Source organism: Ctenocephalides felis, unplaced genomic scaffold (genome assembly GCF_003426905.1).
Source record: "Ctenocephalides felis isolate EL2017-DRISC unplaced genomic scaffold, ASM342690v1 CF-g0.4_SCAFFOLD_01886, whole genome shotgun sequence".
NCBI lineage: Eukaryota > Metazoa > Arthropoda > Insecta > Siphonaptera > Pulicidae > Ctenocephalides > Ctenocephalides felis.
Genome location: NW_020538040.1, coordinates 184,202,672 through 184,225,917, shown reverse-complemented (window position 1 = coordinate 184,225,917; position 23,246 = coordinate 184,202,672). Strand labels below are relative to the sequence as shown.

General features: G+C 32.4%; 2 protein-coding genes and 1 pseudogene across 2 annotated transcripts; all 3 read right to left on the bottom strand.

Annotated features, from left to right (window-relative positions):
- The window catches only part of LOC113376364, a 5,951-nt pseudogene extending 2,128 nt beyond the window's left edge, over nt 1-3,823 (bottom strand).
- Nucleotides 3,824-14,238: 10,415 nt separating this feature from the next.
- Nucleotides 14,239-18,224, bottom strand: LOC113378222. The gene is made up of 4 exons (XM_026618749.1): nt 17,579-18,224; nt 16,840-17,294; nt 16,011-16,253; nt 14,239-15,951 (listed from the first exon to the last, which is right to left on the bottom strand). The coding sequence occupies exons 1-4, from the start codon at nt 17,703-17,705 to the stop codon at nt 14,779-14,781; spliced, it is 1,998 nt and encodes a 665-aa protein (XP_026474534.1). The 5' UTR covers nt 17,706-18,224; the 3' UTR covers nt 14,239-14,778.
- A 1,573-nt stretch (nt 18,225-19,797) lies between these two features.
- Nucleotides 19,798-21,153, bottom strand: LOC113376363 (golgin-45-like; the record flags this gene model as incomplete). Its single annotated transcript, XM_026616269.1, has 6 exons — nt 19,798-19,986; nt 20,051-20,366; nt 20,437-20,498; nt 20,565-20,762; nt 20,824-21,000; nt 21,043-21,153. Coding segments are annotated over 6 exons (948 nt in total), but the record flags the coding sequence as incomplete, so codon positions are not given.
- Nucleotides 21,154-23,246: the final 2,093 nt, after the last annotated feature.

Genomic DNA, 23,246 nt, shown 5'->3' with positions numbered 1-23,246 from the left:
TATCATTACAATCTCTATAAAATATCTGATAATTCGATGTGCATATGTCTAATGATCATTTTTGATCATTGGATCTGCAAAACCGCTGGAATTGCCTTTCCAAAAATTCAATCAGTTTTTCTTCATCGATACAAATAAAAAGTTTATTGAATCATTCAAATCGGACGCTCCATTATCTCAAAAACTGAATTACCAGTTTTGGCACTTTTGTCCCGTATCTTCAAAACTGCTGGACTTGCCTTGCCAAAACTAATCAGCAAGTCTCCTCGTCAATACGAATCGAATGTTTTTTGAATTATTTAATATCGGTTGATCCGTGTTCACGAAATCGCCGACAATTTTTTTTATCCATATATACATACATACATACATACATAATATATTATTACACACACACACAAACATCGATTTTTCTAAGGTATGCAAAATGTTCAGAAGACTTAAGATGTAATTATCTGTGACAATTTTTATTTTCTATTCTCCTTTATTTTTTGCAATTACTATAACTTGCCATACAAGAAGTTAAATGAAGATTTTTAACAGATTTTCACTCATTAACAGAATGAAAAATAAATTCCGTTTAAAATATTTAAAAGACTTCCTATGTTAGTTTTAGAGTAATGTTAATACTACTCAATTAATTTTATTAGAATTAATTTCTAATTCTAATGTTATTGAGTTTCTAATCTGAAGAAAATAATAATAAATCATAATTGTAAAGAAAATGATAATCAAAAAGGCAAAATTAATTCTATTTTGATATAACTATATCCACATTAATTATAACTATATACGTTGGCCATATTAATTCCAGATTTGAAGAAATTTGAAGAAAAAATATTATAATAACTATACAATTAATTCATGATTTAACATTTCATTAAAATTTAAATTTTGTACATACAACATATGTATATATATAAAAACTAAAAAAAAATCTATTCACACAACTGAACAAAATTTAATTATATTTCTAATAATTTTTAATAAACTTCCATACGTTTCAGAACCCAATTTGACTCTTATTCAGTAAATAAAACACAACACCTCCAACATTTGTTTAAAATGTTCAAATATTTTTAAATAAATATTTTTATACTTTTTACAAATATGATCGTTAATCAAGTTTTATTTTCATTGAATGTCGTTTTTGACTTTTTCGAATAATTTGTGTGTTTTATCTACTGAAGAAGTGTTGAACTGGGACTCGAAATGTAGGAAGTTATTATTTTTCAGAAACATAATCTCTATTATCTAGATGGATGTCTATTAAAAACCTTTTTGTATTTATCTATATATATACATATGTATGTATATAGGTGCATGTGTTCTTGAACAAGTTTTACATTTGAATAAAAATGTTAGTACATTATTTATATATCAAGTTATTATACCAGTTTTTCTTTAATTTTCCTCATTTCTAATTATGATCATATAATAATTATTATAAAAATCAGAATTATGTCGCCTTCTCGGCAATTTAAATTAATTAAATTTTATCATTTTCTTAATTTTAGAAAATAATATCACATTTATATTAATATTACCACACAATTAATTTATATTTTATTTTCAACATAGATATAATCAAATTTTATTTAAATATTGCTTCCTTTTTTAATGCAAAAATGAAATGAAAATTGCATGTACACGGTACATTGCGATATTCAAGATGTTTTTAAAAAATACTAGGATTTAATTAATTTTAAATAAGATTAATATTATATTAGTAAAAGCAGTTTTGATATATTTATTTTACTAGTGCAATAAAAAACTGGAAAAAATATTAGTTGTCCATAATTAATATAATTAATTTATTATGAATTTATATCAATATTAATCATGTGCATAACTGTTCGTATAATTATGTCTATTTCACAAAATTTGAGGGCAATATTTTACACGCGACATTATTGTTTTTAAACAATTTAAACAAATTGATTTAGTTTTTAATATTAATTATTTCTATTGAACATATTTGTCTATACGAGTATATATTAATGCAAATGAACTTTAATTTAGATATGTTTTGAATTTCTCTCGAAACATAAGATATTAAAACTTTTGAATAAATAATGTAATTATTAATACAAATTTGTTTGTTGTATATACAAATTACCATATCGCAACCCCATAATAGAAATTGTATAATCATTCATGCACACATAATTCCGTTATAAGCCTAAATTAACCGATACGAAAATGAATGGAAACAGATGTTTAGCAGTGTGGATCTGGATGCTCAATGTATGTAATGATGGCAAATTAAAATTCGAGAAACGCAATCGTACCGATCTGATAAGTAAGTACATGTAAGGAGCAATCGCCGAAAGACGGCCAAGCGTCGAAAGACGAAGCGAGCGGCACGGTCTGCTGAGAGTTACCAAAAGGCGGACGGCAAATGAGTGGGATGTGGGCGGATGGCAAAGACGATTTGTGCGAGGCCGCGCGATGTCTCTGAGCACGAGTCACTTAAAAGCGCGCTTTACGCACAAAGAATCGCACACAGAGCGCGCTGCCAAACCAACTCAATTAGAAGGAAGAAGTAAATCTACGAATCAAATCATAAAATTGCATAACTCACCCGCCAGCCTCAACGCAGACATTCGCTGGAACTCCGGTTCCTGCAACCACTTGTACATCCTTCGAAACGTCTCGCGACCAGATTTCAGCTTCGACCAAGGTTTCGGGTTACGCAGTAAATCCGAAAGCGTTCCTTGAGATCTACACAAAACCCGCTGTGCAAATATTGCTTGTGGTATACTATAACGTTTTAGCTCTGCACTGATACGCTGTGCCAATTCCTTCGTGTTGATTTCTTCGCCGTCTGAAGGCGCAGATACTGACGTCGTTTGCAGAAGTGTTGCGTTATTAATATTTTTACCTTGCGTCTGTAATGTCAGCAACGGAGGCGAAGGAGAAGATTGTTCACGAATCACGTGTGATATTTGCACTAATCCAGGCGGCGCGTTTGTATGTTGATTTAATCCATTGAGTGATGACAAACCGAACCAAAACCTCCTCCCATACCACCGTCTGGTGATCTGACCGATCCAGACGAAGGCGGACTCAACACAGGACTCTGTTGCATGGGTCTCTGGCCGTAAGGAGAATCATAACCCGACGGCGATAACTTTTTTGGAGGAGATTGAAGTCCGTTTTGACTATAAGCACTATGAGGTGATAGTGGACTATGTTGCTGCGACATAACCATTGCTCCAAGAGTATTGGCGGGTGGAGAATAATCGTGCGGCGGCGACATGCCCATCGATGGTAACTTGTCATATGCATAAGGAGAACTTGAACCAAGTGCTAAACCGATACCCATACCATTATTTTGTAAAACTCCTGTTGCATGGCCATAAGCAAACTTATCTGACATTGTCGATATCGGAGGCAGAGGCTGCAGAGGAGTCAAAGTTGCATAAGACGAACCAGGACTAAAACCAGGCGGTGACATTCGGCCATTTACCGAAGTCAACGTTTGGTACGTAGGCTCGTGAAGTGAACGAAAATCAGCCGTATCGTCCATGATGGTCGTTTCATCGTTAGGTGTAAGCTTCTCGGGACTGAGAAGTTGGGAATCCCTGGAATCGTCTTGCGGTTGTACTATCACTGTTAAAGTCTCCTCGGGCGCTCGTTCGCCGGAATCGGCAACGCGCGTTAACAATCCAACATGTTGACTGGCGTTACTTATATCGCCGCGCGAATGAGAATTGCTATGTTGCGTACTGGACACCGGCGACTCGACCGCATCGTTCAAAGGCTCCAGGAGCGATTGTTGCTGTTGCTGTTGTTCTATCATATCGTCGATCGTATCCATTACACGAGTTCACACTTGTTTTGTAATTTTTGGGGTTGTTGTTGACACCACTTAATCACACACTGGCGTGTACGGAAAACACTACGACGTCACATAACAGCACTTTTTGTTTACGTTAACTATAAGACAATATTACGACGGTACCGATGCACGGCCGAAGCCGTGTGTTGTGCGCACAACAGGACGACATTCGATGTAATAGTACGCGATCATGTTTTTCACTGGGCTGTGTGTTGTATAGTGTTTGTGAGAATGCTAGAACGCTACCCTGGGGCGACTATCCGACCCTTGACTGGCGCGTTTGCCGAGTCGGCGCGCTCCATACGCGAATCGCACGGGGTTGAACACTATGCGTACTTCAATCGGCACGACACCGCCATATTCGACTTGCAGCTGTTCCACAACATTACAGAGATGGATTTATGAAATGGACACAGGAAAGCGGCAATAAGCTTATATTCAATCACACTTGTTATTTTAGATAAAAAATATTTCATTATCATTATAATTATTATATACATACAGTATTTGCTCAAAATATAGTAAACAGTTATTACCAATGTAAAGAAAGTTGCGACACGTTAAGGAATTTCACTATTTAAGTTTGAGTATTTTATAAGAAGAAAATTAAAAATACTATAATAAATTTACTACTTTAATGTTTTAAACTATATAATTCACACACAATTTTTTAAAAAACAATGAAATCATTATATTATATTATATTATTATATTATAAAAAATATTAATAATAATTTGACATACTTAAAACTAACGAAAGTCACCGATCAATTAAGTCACTTGTCAATAGAATCCATTGATATGAACAGTGGAACAGAATTCGAAGCGTAGAAGCACGTGTGTTCTTTCTCGTAGGTACAACCCTGTGCGCTACGTTGTCCGCTGATACACCAGCGCCGTAACAGAGTCGCGTTTGATTCCTTATCAGCATACTAATTTTATAAATGCAATATTCAGTAATAGTAATATATATATGTATGTATATAAGTAATCAGTGTTACACTAATATTTTATATTATAGAGTATATATTAAAAATAGAGACAAAAAAAATGGTAAATAAATACATATGACAATTTATTTTCCTACAAAAAACATTTTAAATTTTGATATAACTTTTAATATTGACCATTTACAATGGCAAGATTTTTTTTCCTCGAGGCCACAATTCCGGCCCATCGGCATAAGAATGACGCGTTAGTATTGTGTGGAATTCCATAGTTCATATATACGGCACAGGCGACTGTATAGAGCGGGTACCCCCGACGGCAACGCGCGCCCGTATTATCGATCGGTCGCTCTATCACAACCCCCCGCTCCCGCGACACGACTCAAATCGCGCGAAAAGGGAGCGCGATACGAGGATGCTTTTGACCCTTTAATGCGCAGTCGCGTGCCCACCAGGCCTTCTAAACAGTATGGATAAGAGAACTATTTCATTTTGTAGCGAAAAAAAAATATAGTTTTGGTAACAGATTAATCGCAACGATAATATAAAACTAGTGGGGCGCATGGCATCTAGCCTTAAGGCAAATTGCTGGAACTTCCCGTACCAAATATTATCATTTTTTTAAAAACGATTAACATTTTTGAAAAAAATTCGAAAAAATTAGATTTTTGAGAAACTAGGAATTTGACAAAAAATTACTTTTTTGAAAAAAAAATGTTTTCTTTATTTTGACATATTTTGGAAATTCTGAACTTTTTTTCAAAGCAATCGTACTGCTTTAACTGCATAGAGACAAAATGTCAAAGCGCGTAAGCGCCGCGTCGCCGTCTAACGAATATCATTGGTACGGAACCCATAGGAATGCAAACAAAATTTATACTTATTGTGAAAATCTCTATAAAATATCTGATAATTTGATGTGCATATGTCTAATGATCATTTTTGACCGCCAAATGGATTTTTTTTTTACTTTTTTTGTTAGATCTCCGAAACCGCTAGACCTGCCCTCATGAAAATTTGATCATTTTTTCATCTTGTCAATACAAGTAAAATGTATTTTGAATTATTAAAATCGGACGCTCCGTTCTCTTAAAAACTGAGTTACCGTTTTTGGCACTTTTGGCCCCGTATCTTTGGAACGGCTAGACCTGCCTTTTCCAAAAACTAATCAGCACGTCTCCTTATCAATACGAATCGAATGTTTTTTGAATTATTCAAATCGGTTGATCCGTGTTCCCGAAATTGTCGACAAAAATTTGTATCCGCACACACACACACACACATACATCAATTTTTTCTAAGGTATGCCAAAATATTCAGAAACCTTTGAAACGTCGAGAAATACAAAAAATTTCATTTTCGATTTTTTTGCGATTACTATAACTTGCCCTACGGGAAGTTAAAAATAGTTTTGGTAACAGATTAATCGCAACAATAATATAAAAAAATACACATTGTTACTTTATTAGATAATTTAGTTAGAAATGTACCAAAAAAATTTGATGTATCAAAGAATTTTTTTTTACTAAAATTTTGAAAAAGCACTATTTTTAATGTCACACATATATGACTGGCATGGTTCTATTGTAGAGTAGAGCGAGGCTTGAAGGTCCGCGGATAAGAAAGTCAACCACCGTTATCTCAAAAACAAGCAAGGTTAGGAATTATTTAACCACAATATTTGAAAGTAGAGGGAAAAGAATGAATAAAAAGCCATCACCTTGATTCTTACAACGGTTATCTAGAGATAAACGACAATGTTTGAAAATCCATAATAATAGTATTTGCTTTAGTTAGTTTTTTTGGTTATGAGCACTGTTGTTTACTTTACGAGACCTTAATATAACTTTTAGGTACACGTTATTTTATTGCTTTATAAGATGTATTATTATTTTTAAGTTAAAGTAGTCAACAGTTTTTTTTATATAATCTCTATGAAAGCTCACATGAGGGTGGAGTAAAAAGTACCAACTGAACCTTTACCCTGGCAAAGGTGTAAACAATAAAAAATTGTAAAAAAAATAGCAAAGTAAGTTAATAAAAGCAATTTTACAGGAGAAAATTTAAATAAATATCTATTCTAACTATGCTGATAATTATTTCTGACTAAATAGTAGATCAAGGTTGTATACAGTGTTATCTCTGTAAATACTCATGAAATTTATATTTTGCATTAGTTGAATAACGTAGCTATTATTTCGTAAAATTTCTGTAAAGTTAAAAATAACACATTGTATCTGTTTGCCCGATCGCAGTCCCTTTTTACCCAGCCCTTGGGGTGAAAAAAAACAGATTATTTTTTTTGAAAAATAGCAAAAAAACTTTGTTCGTTTTACTGAACCTAGTCAGATAGTTCAGAAATCCTGAAAAAAAAAGAAAACTGGATCGGGCTCATTCTGCAAAAAGAGTACTTTCTACACAACGTCGTCGAAGATAAAATAGGACTAAAAGGATGTGGAAGAAGAAGAATGTAGATGATTGATGAGAAAAGAAAATACAGGAAACTGAAAGTCAAAGCACAGGACCAAAAAGCATAAAAGCAAAAATTTGAAAAGAAAATGCATAAAAGTGTATAATGGGAATAATAAACAAGACAGAAGAAGGGAATCATGGATTTGTAATGCTTCCACGCCATGGGCCTGCCTTTGGGCAGACTGCTATTTAGTATTTATATATTATTATTTAATATATCTATAAATAACTTAATTATTATAACTGTAATAATTATTATATAACTTCATATTATTGACCAAAGGAGAAGTTTGTTTTCGCCAGAAAATTGAAATTGTTAAGATAGTGTTTTTTGGACAAAAGCATGTACGTGTGTATGTATGTAAACAAAATTTTCAACTGATTTTAAAAATATAAAAGTTATTAGATGTAACGCAATAAAGACTCTCGTAGATTATTTTTTACTCGACGATCGGATAAGCCCGTTGTTTAATAAATAGCAGAAATGTAAAAAAAAAATACACTTAAACAAAACATTTTAAAAATGTTTACGTTTAGGCAAAAATCCTAAACCTATGTTGAAAATTTATGTTCAAAAAATATCATTTGGAAATCGTGTTGATTAGTTTTTGGCAATGATCGCTTGAGTCGTTTCTTCATAAATGATTGTTAAAATAAAATTTTTGTTTGTTAGTTATGGTCGTTATGAAAAAATTATTTAAAGCTTGGATTAATCGGTCTCGCATTTAGAAAATACTCCGTTTCAATAATATTTAAATTTAAATATTTAAAGTTAAATCACTTGTCGAAATTAAACAAAATGTGTACAAAATTCTCTGCAATAGTTTCTCACATTATAATTCTCTACTTCGCTAACATTTTATTAAGTCGATTATTTATATATATCGCGCAGTTCATGTAACGCCTTAATGCAAAATGCCACTTGCTCCTAATTTTCATTTTATTTTCAATTACCGTTTAGAAAGCGCTGTGTCAAATAATACATACACAATCATAAGCACGAAACGGAATAATAGTCTCTTCCACAACAGAATAGTTTTACCCACGTGATCAGAAGCATTGGAGGCGGAAGTGCATACATCATTTTAATTTTTTTTAAACTATTCGATGATAATTTTATTTTTATTTATTGAGATTAAATTTAAAGGTTGCTAATGAAACATTAAGAAACTTGTAGCACACGTATTGATATAATTATATATATATATATATATATATATATATATAACATTTATATGTTAAACGTGTTTTATCCTTGAGAGGAGTCGGTGTGTTACTTTGATATGTTTAACTCTTCAAGAATATATGTACAAGATTTTCCACTCTATACGCGTTTTACCCGAAACTGTCATCTTCGATACGACACCCACGATTTCTCAACTTCTACTGAACCGATTTATTTCAAATTTTTACCGAGTCTTTTTCATAGCCTTCTCTTCATTATGAACTACTCTCCTCCCATAACTCCGATTTTTACTATTTATAAAGAAATGAAAAATATCAAAATTGTATTTGAATTTGATGCATTATTAGGCATTGAAGACGCTCCGAGATTCCCTGGAGTTCACCATTGCACATGGTGCCCAAGAAAAATGGTTCCTAGCGTTTTGTAAAAATTTTCTTTTTGACTTATCTGTAGCTTGTGCCTCAGCGACATTATTCTAATTAATAATATATATTTTTTGTTTTCTTAAGATTATTTGAAAGTTCACCATTTTGGGTATAGTCACGCCAATTTTTTTAAACCTCTTACTTGATCTTTTAGAATTAAAACTTTAGGATTAATTTTTAATACTTATCTTTTTTTATATCCTCAAAACATTTATTTATAATTAGAGAAAAATATAGTAAAAATAGTGTTTATCTTTTCTACGTTCTTCCAAAAATCGTTGAAAATTAATGTCTCTAGACCAGAAATGCCTTTTACATCTATCAATATCTTTATAGTTATTTTAGAATTTTACATTTTGCACGATAAAATTAATTGTAATTGTAATTAGTAACGCATTAAAAACTTGAAATTTTTATTTAAATATTTTAATTCAAATTGCGTGTATACAGAAAATTTTGAAAAAAAAATAAATCATGCAGTTCATTATTATTTAAAAATCTTCGTCGGTTAAGAAGTTGACATCTAGATCGCTTACGACACCTAGGCTCAAGTCATCCTCATAGAGTCCGCTGGACGGAGCAGCAAGGGACCAAATCGAGGCAGTTGGCGAACCTCTTTTGGAATCGGGTGGACTGCCATTTCTCGATTGCACGTGGTATTCCCCAGCAGGTATATACTCTCCCACATCGGACAACGGCTGTCTTCCGCCATCTTCAACGATACCACCACTCGATTTGCTGGCGTCTTTAAATCTCACACTCAAATCCTCAGGACCATGGACTTTTTTATGTACAATAGTCGAGGACCTGCAAAGTTTTGCAACAGGTCGACTCTTGCGAGATTCTCGTGGACTTCCGTGCTTAAAACTGCGATCTACTGGGCTTTGTGGGACCACACTGGGATGTATCTCCCACTGTCGTCGTTGTGATCGCTTAACAGGGGGTTGATATTCCTCAGATCTCGAAATTTTCAAACCCGTAAACGATTTTATCCAATGGGGCGTCATCGTGTCCATGTATTCCACTTGCTCATCTACATCGCGAGTGACCTCTTGTTCATCTATAGTATTAGCGGAATTTCGGAAGACCGAATTCAATACCGACTGCAGACGTTCAACGGAAAGCTGTATTATTAAATGATGAAAGTTAGCTGAATAAATTTCATTTAACATAATGTATCTTAAGTTATTGTACCGATCTTACGTTTCTATTACTGGCGGAGTCGGCTGAATCAGCAGCACTATGGTAAATAGAGGAAGATCTCCGGCACCTGCGTCTTTTCGGTGCTCGGCTAACGGATCTGGGATAATTTCGATCTCTCCACGGTACGCTTCCAGCGGCTGTCGCCTGAGCTGACGAGCAAGGCACATCCTCTCTATAGTCGTAAAATGTATTGTCTTCAATTCGCGCTCGTACCTCGGCGTAGTGTCGCCGTTGTGCGTCGCGGGTTGCCAGGCCATCGCTCGAGGAATGGAAATCCCATTCCTGCACGATGCTCGCCGAACGCGTCGGACGCGCCAGGACGCGAGCAGTGCGCTTTGTTGCACGGCGAGACCTCTGTCTGCGGGAACGTGTGGCTCGAGTGACTATTTTCTTTTCGTTATTCACACCATCTAAAACACAATAGGATTACTAGAGATAATTTCTTCGGCAAAAATTTTAAAATGATCCAAAACACCAGAAAAAAGTGCTCCATAGCCAAAATTTTTTTTAATTGACTCAAAAAAAATAATTTATAAATTAAAAATTTGTAAAATAGGTGTAAGTAGCATTAAGGCAAGTTGCACGTACTTCCCAAAATGTATACACAGTCAACTATAAGAATTGAGATTCAGCTATTTAATTAAAATATTCGACTGTTTATTTCAAAAATAACATTTTTGCTTTCACTAAAAACTAATCAATACGATTTGCAATTAATGTTTTTCAAACATTCTTATGATAAATATATAAATAATTTGTTTAACACATTTAATTTCGCAACGTGTTCGAAAAAAGTATTTGATGTAAGTGTGGTCGTCAACTGTAATCAGTAAGCTACGAACGTTAATCGCGACGAAAACTGTGGTGAATTTTTATAATTCAACCGCTTATTGTAGGCCTATAATATTTTAGTATGTTATTTCAGACTGCAAAATCTATCGTTATACAATGTTTCATCAAAATCGTCAAAGAAGTTTAATTACTAAGAAACCGCGAGGCCGATTTCCACTACACTCTAATTGCTATGGATTCTTTTGAAATATTTTTATTATCATTTTTGTTAAAAATTACGTTTCAATATTTATATAATTACAATATTATTTACTTTCTGTAGACACCGGATATTAGTGCATATTATAGTAAGTTGCGAGATTAAACACATATCAAGTAATTATATATATAATAATCTTGCACAAGTTACTCAACCATTTAATAATTTTTTTCTATTTTATGTCTATTGCGTTTCTCATTCTTTTAATAATTACAGTGTATACAAGTTTTTAAAAGTGCAGTAATTAGTTTTTCTATAAAGAGATAACGGCAAAGGCAGCAGTAAAGTGGTAATTCAATGCCTTAATACTAATCATAACGCGATTCCCAATCAACCCTTCCCTTTCGAACAGTTTTTGAATTCGCATAATCGAATTAAAATTGCGGTCTAAAACGTGAAAGCTTACATTTTTCTGCTAATTACAAACAAATAGCTCGGGCGATCGTCGCGCAAAACTGACTAACGCTAGTCCTTATTGAGTTACTTTATTTTTAATTTTAGCTTATTGAATGACTTCTAAAATTTTGAAAGCCGTTCATAAATAACGCCCAATCAATGGAGTGGCACTCCATTTAAACATTTTCCAAGTACAACCAAAAGTTCGCTGATGTTCAATATAGAATAGGTGCAAATGATAATAATAAGAAAATATTTAGAGAATTACTAAAAAAAATTAATAATTATTTTAAAATTTTCATTTATTATTTAATTAATTCATTAAGATTATTGTGTGCGCAAAAAAGAAATCAGTTAATTTAGGTTTTTTCCATACATAATCAACATCGAAACGGATCACCATTCACCACTGGGTGACCTTTTAAATTTTTCCCTTATATAATAAATGTTAAAATTACAGAATGTTGTTTATAACGACAGATTGTAATTTATAATAAAAAAAATATTTTTAATGATGAACCATCAAGCTCTGTACCTCTTTCGTTATTCGACGGGTGCCTGGCCCCTTCCATCTTATTCTGCGATTGAATTTCATTAGTTTGGTTTACTCTATGTCGTGTCCTGCTCCTAGAAGATCTAAATCCTCTAGCCGAAGAACTTCGCTCTATTTTTCGCAAGGGTTCGAGTGTATCATCATCGTTCATACGATCTTGCATCTCTTGCAACTGTTTTCTGGCCTCCACCGTTTCACGCTGAATTGCTACACCAGCCTCAGACAAGGCGATTACCGCATTATTAATCTCGGCCAGATGCTCTAAACTACCGACTTCGGGTCTAAAATTTTCCATTTCGTATTAAAATAATGAATTTATCAAAACTTTCGGTCAAATCAATAATTTGTAGTTGTAAGGAGTAGATGTAAGAATACGGCTAGCTTTTGTTTAATAAACAATCAATCACTAAGTGAATAGAAACAATTGAAGAACGTGTTTCGTTAGCAACGTAAAATTTAGCGCGTAAAAAAATTATTTAAACTCATTAATTAATTAACATCCCGAAAGATAAGTTTACTTTCGCAAAAAATCAGACTTGCTAGTTCTGTTTTCTCGGTCTTTTAAGTCATTCTGAATCGTTTGAGTCCAAATTTGGACTGTGTTTGTCGATTTTTGATCTCGTCAACGTTTTCTTAAAAACGGCTAAACCAATTTCTAAAATTTAAAAGCCATTCGATGTAACTCAATAAGGACTAGTGTCAGTCAGTTTTGCCGATCGGCCAAGCCGTTTCTCTGCAATTAGTAGAAAAGTGCAATGTTTGATCATATTGTACGAAAATCCACATTTTTGTAAAAAATAATGAACCATTTTCGTAAATTTAAGATCCATCGGGCCGTAATTGATCTTCAAAATAAATATTTTTTTTTGCGATTTTTAGGAAAAAATTGATTGCGAAAGAGTTCCTGGTCTCAATGAACATACTAAGATATTGCGGGCCTTTGCATTAGACGCATTTTTTTTTTTTCAATGTTAAATATTGAAACCAATTCTCCAAAATAAGTAACATGATTAAGAAATTGATCCAAATTAAATATTCTGCAATAGTTTTTCACATTATAATTTCCTGCAGCAACTCGGTATACTTAAAACTGGTAACACTCAATATAATATATTGATTTCATATTGCATATGTTGGTTATTTACACATGTCGAGAAGTTCAAATTAACTACTTAGTTAATAAAGAGCATTATTTTGATACAATCACGATTATAATTTAGAACCATAAGCATATATCAAAGATGCAATTTTTAAATACACCTTTTATCAATTTCAATTATAATAAAATAATACAAAAATATTAGAATATTCAATTATTAAAATTTGTTTTATTTTCATAATCATAACTCTAACACTGCTTGCATTAAACTGGCAGTTTTCAGAAACAAATTTTGAAATAAACAAATTTTCAGTGAGTCATAAATCAATACTGTATTAACATAATTTTCAATTTCCTAATTATCGTACATAAAGAATTCTTAATTTATTTATAACAAATTATATATAAATTTACATGTTAAAATAAAAATGATTTTGCAGTGCACATATCTTTCTTAAAATAAATATTAACAATGATCATCAAATACTTCATCTTTCATAATTGAATTTTAAAATCCCACATAGTGGGTTTGTAATATTTTTCACAATATCCACTATCAGTTAAGATTTCTTACAATATCCACTAATGGAAGTAAGTTTATGCTATATAAATAATAAAACTATTTTTACTTACAAAATAAATTAAAACAATTGAACTAATTTTCTTAAAATATACACATTTTCTTATAAATAAAAAATTAAATATTATCAAAATTTGTGGATATCTTCAAGGCTTGATTAACGTGAAAATAAATTATGTTCTCACTTTTATATTCGTAGGGTTAAAATAATTTTAAACAGAGATACAATAATATATTGTCTATTTGTGATTTACTCCATTTAATATTAAGTGTCTTTTAGAAAAAAAGAATATTTTTTTTCGGAATTCTCATCACACAATTAAGAGTTTTATAAATGTAAATAACTATAATCAATTTAAGTTAGAAACAATGATGCAAATCTAATGTTTAGTATAAATTATACAATAGATAGGCCAAACATTAGACAATATTTACAATTTACAAATTTTATATTGATATTATTGATCCATAATATATAAGTTTTAGACATAATCAATTAACTAAAACATTAATTACTTTTTATACAATTCCATAATTTCACAATTGAAAATCAAACTACCATTCTTGTTCACTCTCGCCCCCAACAAGCATTCAGTATTTACATATGCATTTGCACACTCTTAACATGAAGGTATACAACATTTCAGAAACGAGACTTTCATCACCAGTTACAAAAGGTTAATTTCGTAAACCTTAGATATATGTCACTCTACACAAAATAAAAAGATGGATATGAATATGAAATATTTATAAAAATCAATTTTTTACATCGTAAGGTCCTAAAATAGAATTTTTATTATTCGTACACAACTGACTACATAGTGAGTATTAAATGTACATATTTAATGAGAACGTTTGCAAATCTTTATACTCATCATCTTACGGAGAATGGACATCTTCACATCGCAAGTATCACAAAATTTAGAACGAGCGCCAGGCTCCCAACTTGCACATTTACACTTAAATTATTAAAAGTAACTGTTCCTCAAGCTGATGATAAACTAGATGAAAGTGCATAAGTATTAGGGTTCATCAAATTCCAATTCCATCAATGTTGTCAGATCAGTTTTACCATTTGGCAATTCATCATCATCGTCGACAATAAAAGCCGAGCTCAAATTTGTTCTACTTTGTTTTGCTTCATCAGTATTGTTCATTACATTATAAGGATTCAGTCTCTTTAAAGAGGTAGTTGCTGCTAATGAGGGTGGCGGTGAGGAGACCCCATTCGTATAACCATTTTGATATTGAAAGCTGTATGGCGTGTGAGCCCTTGTGGGAGGGCATTTTGGCAAAAGGGGCCTATACGTAGTAGGCTTTCCTCCTATCATAGGCTTCAAAGAAGAAACAGGCGTGGAAGGCATTTGCATCATGAGAGGATTGTGATTGTATCCATTCACAGAATGTGGGCCATTCATACTATTTGTTAAATTATAATTACTAACAAGCGGTGGTCTAGAATGAGGCTGATTAGGGATATTATTGAAATAACTTATAACAGGATCAAAGGCCTCCTTATATGAGCTAACCTTTGGTGTGAATATTAACTGGTTTTTCAATTTTCTACTATTAAATGTGCAAACAGCTGAGGGCTTAGGTATATTTTGTTCATAGTCTACAGACATTACGTTTAGATAAACGTGGTTATTATTTCTCAAATGCATGGTATTAATGGCAGTATTTGTCATTGCATTGCATGTCGAAGAAGTGACACTGGTTTTTGCCGTATTTGTGACTGTAACTGGAGCTGTGCTCACAACCTGTGGCTGCTTTTTTGGAATTGAAGCACTTACAGGGGCCGCTACCGGTGTTGCTACCGTTGCTACTGATGCAACAGCAGATTTAAGTAATGATGCATTTGGTTTAAGTAAAGAAAGATCAGTAATACAAGACAAAGGAAATGTCAAAGGTAACGAAAAATTAGATTTGGCAAGCTTCACAGTTGTCATGGATTTTGTAGATTCTTGACTTTTGCTGGATTGTGATGTTACCTTGTGAGAACTACTTATATTTAAAGCACCATTAGAACTGCCCACTGTTGTAGTAGCTGAAGATAATGCCGAGCCGTTCCTGGAATGACTGTCAGATACTGATCCAGACAGTTTTGATGACAAAGTTGACTTTGAGCTAGCAGTACTATGATTTCCTCTATATTGTGTATCAGAACTCTTGCCATTACCAGTTATAATAATCGTCTAAAAATCAAATTTATATATTAAAACATCTTCCACACACCAGCAATCAAAATCTTTACCTTCACAGATTCTTGAATATTTCTTGCTGACTGTGATGTCAAGTTCTTTTGCCCTGATGTATTTGCATTGCTTACTGAATGATTGCTGCTGATGGATTTAGCCACACTTACATGGTTTTTATTAGATATGTTCTCAGGCTGAGGTTCATGCTGCTTGATACTTGATTTCAAAAGTGAATTGTGATTGCTCTTACTAACAACATCCGAATGCTTGCCCCCATTATTTGCAGAGTTTGAAACAGCCTAATAAATAAATATTAGTTATGTAAACAGCATTAAAGCATCATATATAAAAATTTAGGAGACCTAGGTGAATTGTTTGAAGTAATATGAAAAACTTAAAAATTAGTAAACAGATAATAAATGGGAAGAGTTGTTTAACATAAAGCATTTAATACAGTTATATTGTATGCAGAGTTTTTTTTTTATGATTTATTGGCTTTATAAACTTGTACATTAGCCAAATACTTAATTACATGATATCTACACTATCTCTTAAAGTCTATCATTGTTTTATGTATATTTCATTTATAGTTTTATATTATTAGATTTGATGTAAGTATAAAGAGCACCATATAATCTTGTATCTGTCAGCACTGTTATAAAATTAATTGGATTGATTTGATATTTTTGATTTGCATTATGAAACAGGTGATATTAAAAATTTTAAACATCCTTTGCTATTACATTAATAATAATTAAGATTGGAATGACCATATGGATAAAATGTGAGTGGAAAATAGATTATAGGTGATCAATGATGGAATAGAACCATCGAAATATTTCTGAGTGGTGTGAATAAAAGATAAATGAAGCAAATCCAACTTACATTTGCCTTTGTTTCCTTTGTAGATATATGATGATGTTGTGAAAGTTCTGTAAGAAGCTTGCTGAAAGGTTTGCTTCTGCCCGCAACACTGCGCCTCATAAATGATGAATGACTCTTGCAAGTCAAAGAATGCATGCAAGGCTTTGAATCCTCCTCCGATACCACGCCACAGTGAATATCAGGATTGAATTTCTGAACCTTTGGAGATGCATTATGCTCATGTTCTTTGTGCTTAATGAACAGATCATTTTGAATAGGTTTAGTAGCTGTTGAATCCTTCTTATGATAAATCAACAAATGTTGCTTGACTCTATGTGGTATTAATAATGTATTACATTCATCACAGACAACAGTTAAAAAATCTTCTCGGTTAGGAAAGAACCCAAAGAGACCCATATAATCGCAATCAAATCTATGCACGTAAGACTTGTTGAGGCATTCGGATTTATCATCACCTAAAAAATTATAGAGGAGTTAGAAAAATAACATATGATTATAAAACAATCTTTTCTAATAATTAGATTGATCTGAAGTTAAAAAGATTTTCTATATAACTATACACTTAAATAAATCGACTTTATAAAGCTACACATCTGATAATTAGGTAGCAATTCAATTTCTATGTAACAAAGAACACGGCGGTGTTTCGCTCATCATGATTTTTTCATGGAATGAGCGAATCCCCAAAAATAAGCGTGGTCTTATGGCGTATTTAGTAAATAGGTAAATAGGTTCTTACTTATCGGGTGATCTCGGCCCAGGGCTGCCGCAAACACAGACCACGGTTGTTCCGAAAAGCCATGAAGGCTTAAGTCACAACTCCGCGAGCTCTCCGACGGCCCAGGCTCCGGGCCGCCGGTAGCCATCCCAAACTGGATTAGAATACACTATATTCCCTATCACATAATAGTTTTTATATAGCATTAGTCTTTTTCCACAGAACCCTCGTGTTCCATTCATGAGTTCCATTCATTTAGAGTACACGCGCTTCCGAAATGTCAACATACCTAATGATTTGATGATAACCATATCAAATCACTCGACATAATCAAAGTAAAGAAGTGCAAGCCGATGACTGGCTGCTTGACTACCTTTACTGGCACTTATGTTTAATTTTAAAAAAATATTGTTGCACTTGAATCGGTGCTATCATCTAGCACTTTTTAGTCGGACTGCATTTGACAGTCAATTGAATACACTCCACAGAATAGACGGAATGAATACATGGACACGGACACGCTGGGGAACACAAGCAAGAGACAAGCTGTACTACGCTCACCAACACCACCAAACGACCCGTAGCGGCGACGGCAACTAACACACATTTGCAGCGGCCATCATCATCATATGATGCGAAGTACGAATACCAAGATACGAACACCAACACGAACACGAACAATACCTTCATACCTCTCTATACCTCTATACCTCTATACCTCCATACCTCCATACCTCCATACCTCCATACCTCCATAAATCCACTACCTCCGTACAAAACATATAACATATAACAACGATTGGATTAAACAATGAAAGTCGCTCGCTCGCTCACTCTAAGCATTTTAAACAATTCATGTTTGTTTTGTTTCTTCTTTTCCTGCCAAACGATACACTTGTCCTGTCCGTCTTGCGTTCAATAAATATTATCAATTTGTTTACTAATTACTAACACACAATCGACCATGCATTCATGATTCATTCATTAGCCAGGTTGTTTTTGAAGATTAATGGCTCCGTGGGAAAGGAGTATCGAAATTCAATATCTGACTACCGCTCGAGACAAAGGAACGACTTCTTATATATTAATAATATTCTAAAACAATTGAAATAACTAACTAGTGGTGCCTTCAGGAAATTTCCGCACCAAACAAACATTTATCAACGGTTAATTTAAATATTTTCAAACAAATTATTATCAAATTATTCGTATTTCAAATAGATTATTATGATATTCGTATTTTATAGGCCAAATATAGGTGCTTATAAATCAGCCGATAAACGGTATTATAATTCTTGGTACGGAACCCTAAGAAATGAAAAAAAAATTCTACTTTCCTATAAATATATAACAGACAGTTTTTAAGGTCATTTTTAGAGTCTTTTATCTCTACGTCCAAAACCGTTGGACCTGCCTTTCCAAAAATATAGTCAATAAGTAAAACGCTTTTTGAATCACTTTAATTGGATGCTCCATTCTCTCTAAAATGGAATTGCCATTTTTTGCCCTGTAAATTGGACCTGCCTTTGCCAAAAACTAATCACCACATCTTCCCATTAATAGGAATCGAATGTCTTTTGAATCATTCAAATCGGATGCCCCGTTCTCTCAAAAACTCGATTTGTATTTTCTGCACTCTTTGCTCCGTATCACTAATCAGCAAATCTTCTCATTAATTGGAATCGAAAGTTTTTTTTAATCATTCAAATCGGTTGATCTGTGCTCTTGAAATCATTCACAAAAAATCATCGAACATACTACACACACTCAATGAAACGTAAAGATATGCAAACATTTTCATTTTCGATTACTATAACTTAAACTACAGAAAGTTAATTAAGAACTTAATTATTAAAATCTTTTCAAATTCTATTCTCTTCATCTTTATTATTTTAATACTCCTTTATATTTCTGAATATTTTATTTCACTGCGGAATGATTATTATACAGTGAGAAGTCACAGCTTTCTGTAAAAACATCATCTGCCATCTAAACAGTCAGATTTGATATGCAAAATAAAAGTTACATTATACAACAAACATCTTCTTTGGCAAAAAAAAATCCATTTTGAAAAAGAATAAGTTTTTGAGAGAAAGTTTTTTAGCACCTGTAAAACACTTGCAAAGTGTACTCTTTTCTATCAAGAAAATAGTTGGTACCTTATTAAATTGTAAGAAAAAAAATTGAAAATCAAGATTATTAATTTATATATTTTCATTCAATAATTTTCTAATGCTTTCAGGTATTGTCATATATCATTTGTAACATTTATTCAGTTCACATTTCTTCAATAATATTTACAAAATTTCTATGTGTTATTTATTATGTGTTTATAGTTAGTCTTATCATTTTGATATCAAGTTTGCTGTCGATACAACAGCATTACAAATAGCTTCACTTCCTTTAACTTGCAGTGTATTGGTTAGTAGCTGCAATTTTATATTATGAAAACATTGATAACACAATTAAATATTGATGATAACATTAATATACCTTTTCAGCATAAGCCTCCGCTGGTGTATTACAAAATATTGGTGTATAATTCGATGATTCATGCAGTTCAATAATTCCTTTACATTTTTCAAATGCAATTTGTGAAAAATCTTGGCACTTGCCATTAGAATCTAAAAAATTCAAAACTGGCGAAATTGTTTCTGCATTTATAATCTTATTCAAGGTTTGTAAGGTGACGCATTGTTTATCCCTAACATAATGCGTTTCCAATAACAAACACTTCAATGATTCCGTTAGTTCGTTCACTCTTTGTGTGAGAGTCTGTTTAGAATTGGCAAGTTCTTGAACCATCAGACTTTAAAGCAAAAACACAGAATAAATATATCATTTGCAAATACAAAATTAATACTATATGTTTTAAAAACCTGCATGCTAGAAATTTACTTCGCCACACTTCACACTGTCCTGCAAGCCATTCAATTTGTTCCTAATGAAATTCATATGTTATAATCACTATTACGATATAAAAAAAAATTTTGCAATTGATACGCACCTGATGAGTGGATAAGTTCTCAACACTTTTCAATAACGCTTCGGCTAAATGTAATTTGTCTTCTGTTAATAAATGAACTCTCGTCTCAACATCTTCACCAACAGCTGCTACTAACATGGTTTTTAGCTCTGCATTGACTTGTGCTTGAAAAGCCAATTGGCTTTTTAATGTTAAATTTTCATCTCGTAGGTAATCTATCTGTAAACAAAAAAAACTTGGTGTCATAAATATTTTTTTTTGTGTTGTTCAAAAAACATACTTCAGATAGTAAATTTTGTTTGTCATTATCAGATTTTAATGTTTCCAATGGTTTATCTTTCGTTTTAGCTATTGGTTTAACACAAGTCATAGGAATGCCTTTTTGTAAATTTATTTCATTATTACTCATTAACAGTATTTGTGAAACGAGCTCGTTACAGTCAAGATTTTTTCTTTTCTTTTTTTCTAGACTTATAATGTTTTTATGATTTTTGGGAACTATTGGTTTCACTGCAGCTTTATATGGTTCATAAAGTACCAATTTAGGCTCCTTTTTTTTATAGTTATTATATACAGAACGATTTAACCTAATTAATGAACCAGGAACTAAATGAATTTTTTATCTTCAGGAGAGTTATGGTCATTTTTATATTCAATTTTTTCCGGAGAAAACTTGAATTCCATTCCATCACCTTGTGTTCGCGTAAAACCTAAAATAAAAATACTCTCAAGATAAAGGACAATTATTATACTATAAAAATATATACCTGCTTGTTCCATGGTTCATCAGCAAAATAAAATAAAAACTAAATTAAATGTACGCATAAAATAAATCACGAATCCAGTTTAATAGTCATTACAAAATAACTGTAAATTAAAATTGGACCAGAGTAGATGGATATTTACTGTCACGTATTGTATGTTATTAAAGTAGAACTGATTGAAACCAAAACATTCTAAATGTGAGAGTATCTCAACAGGTTGCGTTTATCTAAATGATTATTATTATATTTTATTCAAAATCTCTTCTGTTACTGAATAAGTGTTAATTTAATTAATGAAACTGTCAATTAATAAAGAAAAACTATTAAATAAAAACTATTATCAAAACTTGCCAAAAATGTTATCTTTTATGAAAAAAAAAATGGTGGATGCATAAAAACAAAAGAACGTTTACGGCTTGAATTTTTTGACGTTTTACTTTATGTTATTGCATGCATGTGTCCTGTAATTAATAAAACATTTAGAAAAAAACGAGTGCATTGCGCAATTTGAATTGGTTGCAGTGTGTCGTTCCCTAATAAATAAAGATAGAACGCGTAGTGCCCTCTGTGGTTTGTCGAAAATATGATATACGCCATCAATCGCCATTTTGTTGTAGTATGCCAGTTGGTATAATATGAGTGTTTATTCGTGTTTTGTAATGCTATTGTTTGTCATATATTGTCCTACTAATTGTGATGGAAAATAACGCATATATGAGTGCACAACTATTCAATTATACTTAGAAAAAGTGATTTACAAACGTAAGTTCCGATTTGCATTGTGAATGATGATTTTTACCTCAATATTTTGGTCCTACCTAAATAGGCGCCAACAGTTGCTGTCAGTGCATTTTTGTTGTCAGCGTGAAAATGAATTATATTCAAGCATACCAAACAAATAGTTGATTATTCTATTAATATCATGACCTAAAATTAATTTTAAATTATGTTTTACAGTTAGGTCAAAATGTTTTACGCGCATTTTGTACTATCAAAGAAAGGGCCTTTGGCCCGGATTTGGTTAGCTGCTCATTGGGACAAGAAGCTAACAAAAGCCCATGTATTCGAAACTAATATTGAATCATCAGTTGATGGAATTTTACAGCCTAAAGTTAAAATGGCTTTGAGAACAACAGGACATTTGTTGCTGGGAGTTGTAAGAATATACTCTCGAAAAGCAAAGTATTTACTTGCTGATTGCAATGAAGCATTCGTTAAGATTAAGGTAAAGTTCATGATATTTATTGTGTTCAATTGACGTGAAATAGATAGTGCATTGAGTTGTGAATTGTAATCTGTAATTTTGCAATATTTCATATAGAGTGTGTGTCAGTGATACTAACATACTTGATTAAGTAGCATTTTGCTGTTATATTTCTATGGTTCAGTGAAAAGTTAATTTTATCAGTTCCTAAAATGTTATTTTTTAGATGGCATTTCGCCCTGGAATGGTTGATTTACCTGAAGAACATCGAGAGGCTGCTATGAATGCCATTACTTTACCAGAAGTCTTTCATGACTTCAACACAGCGATGACAGATTTAAAGTATGTAGTATTTATTAGAATTTGAGTAGTTAAGATTAAAAATATATTTTTCAAAGGTATATATATATATATGTATATAGTTGTATGTATGTGAGTATATGTGAGTGTTTTTATATATATGTAGGTGGTGTGTGTGTGATGTATATATGTGTATGTGTATGTATGTATATATGTGCGTCTGTATGTATGTATATATATATATGTATATATATGTGTGTATATATATATGTATGTATATATATGTGTATATATATATACAGTAGACCCTCGTTTTACACGGCACTTGGGTACACGGTTCCCATACTACACGGAGTTAAATCCGACATCCTTCCGACTACACGGACTTCTTATTACACGATATTGGTCAACAGCCCATAAGTTCGTTGTGCAACC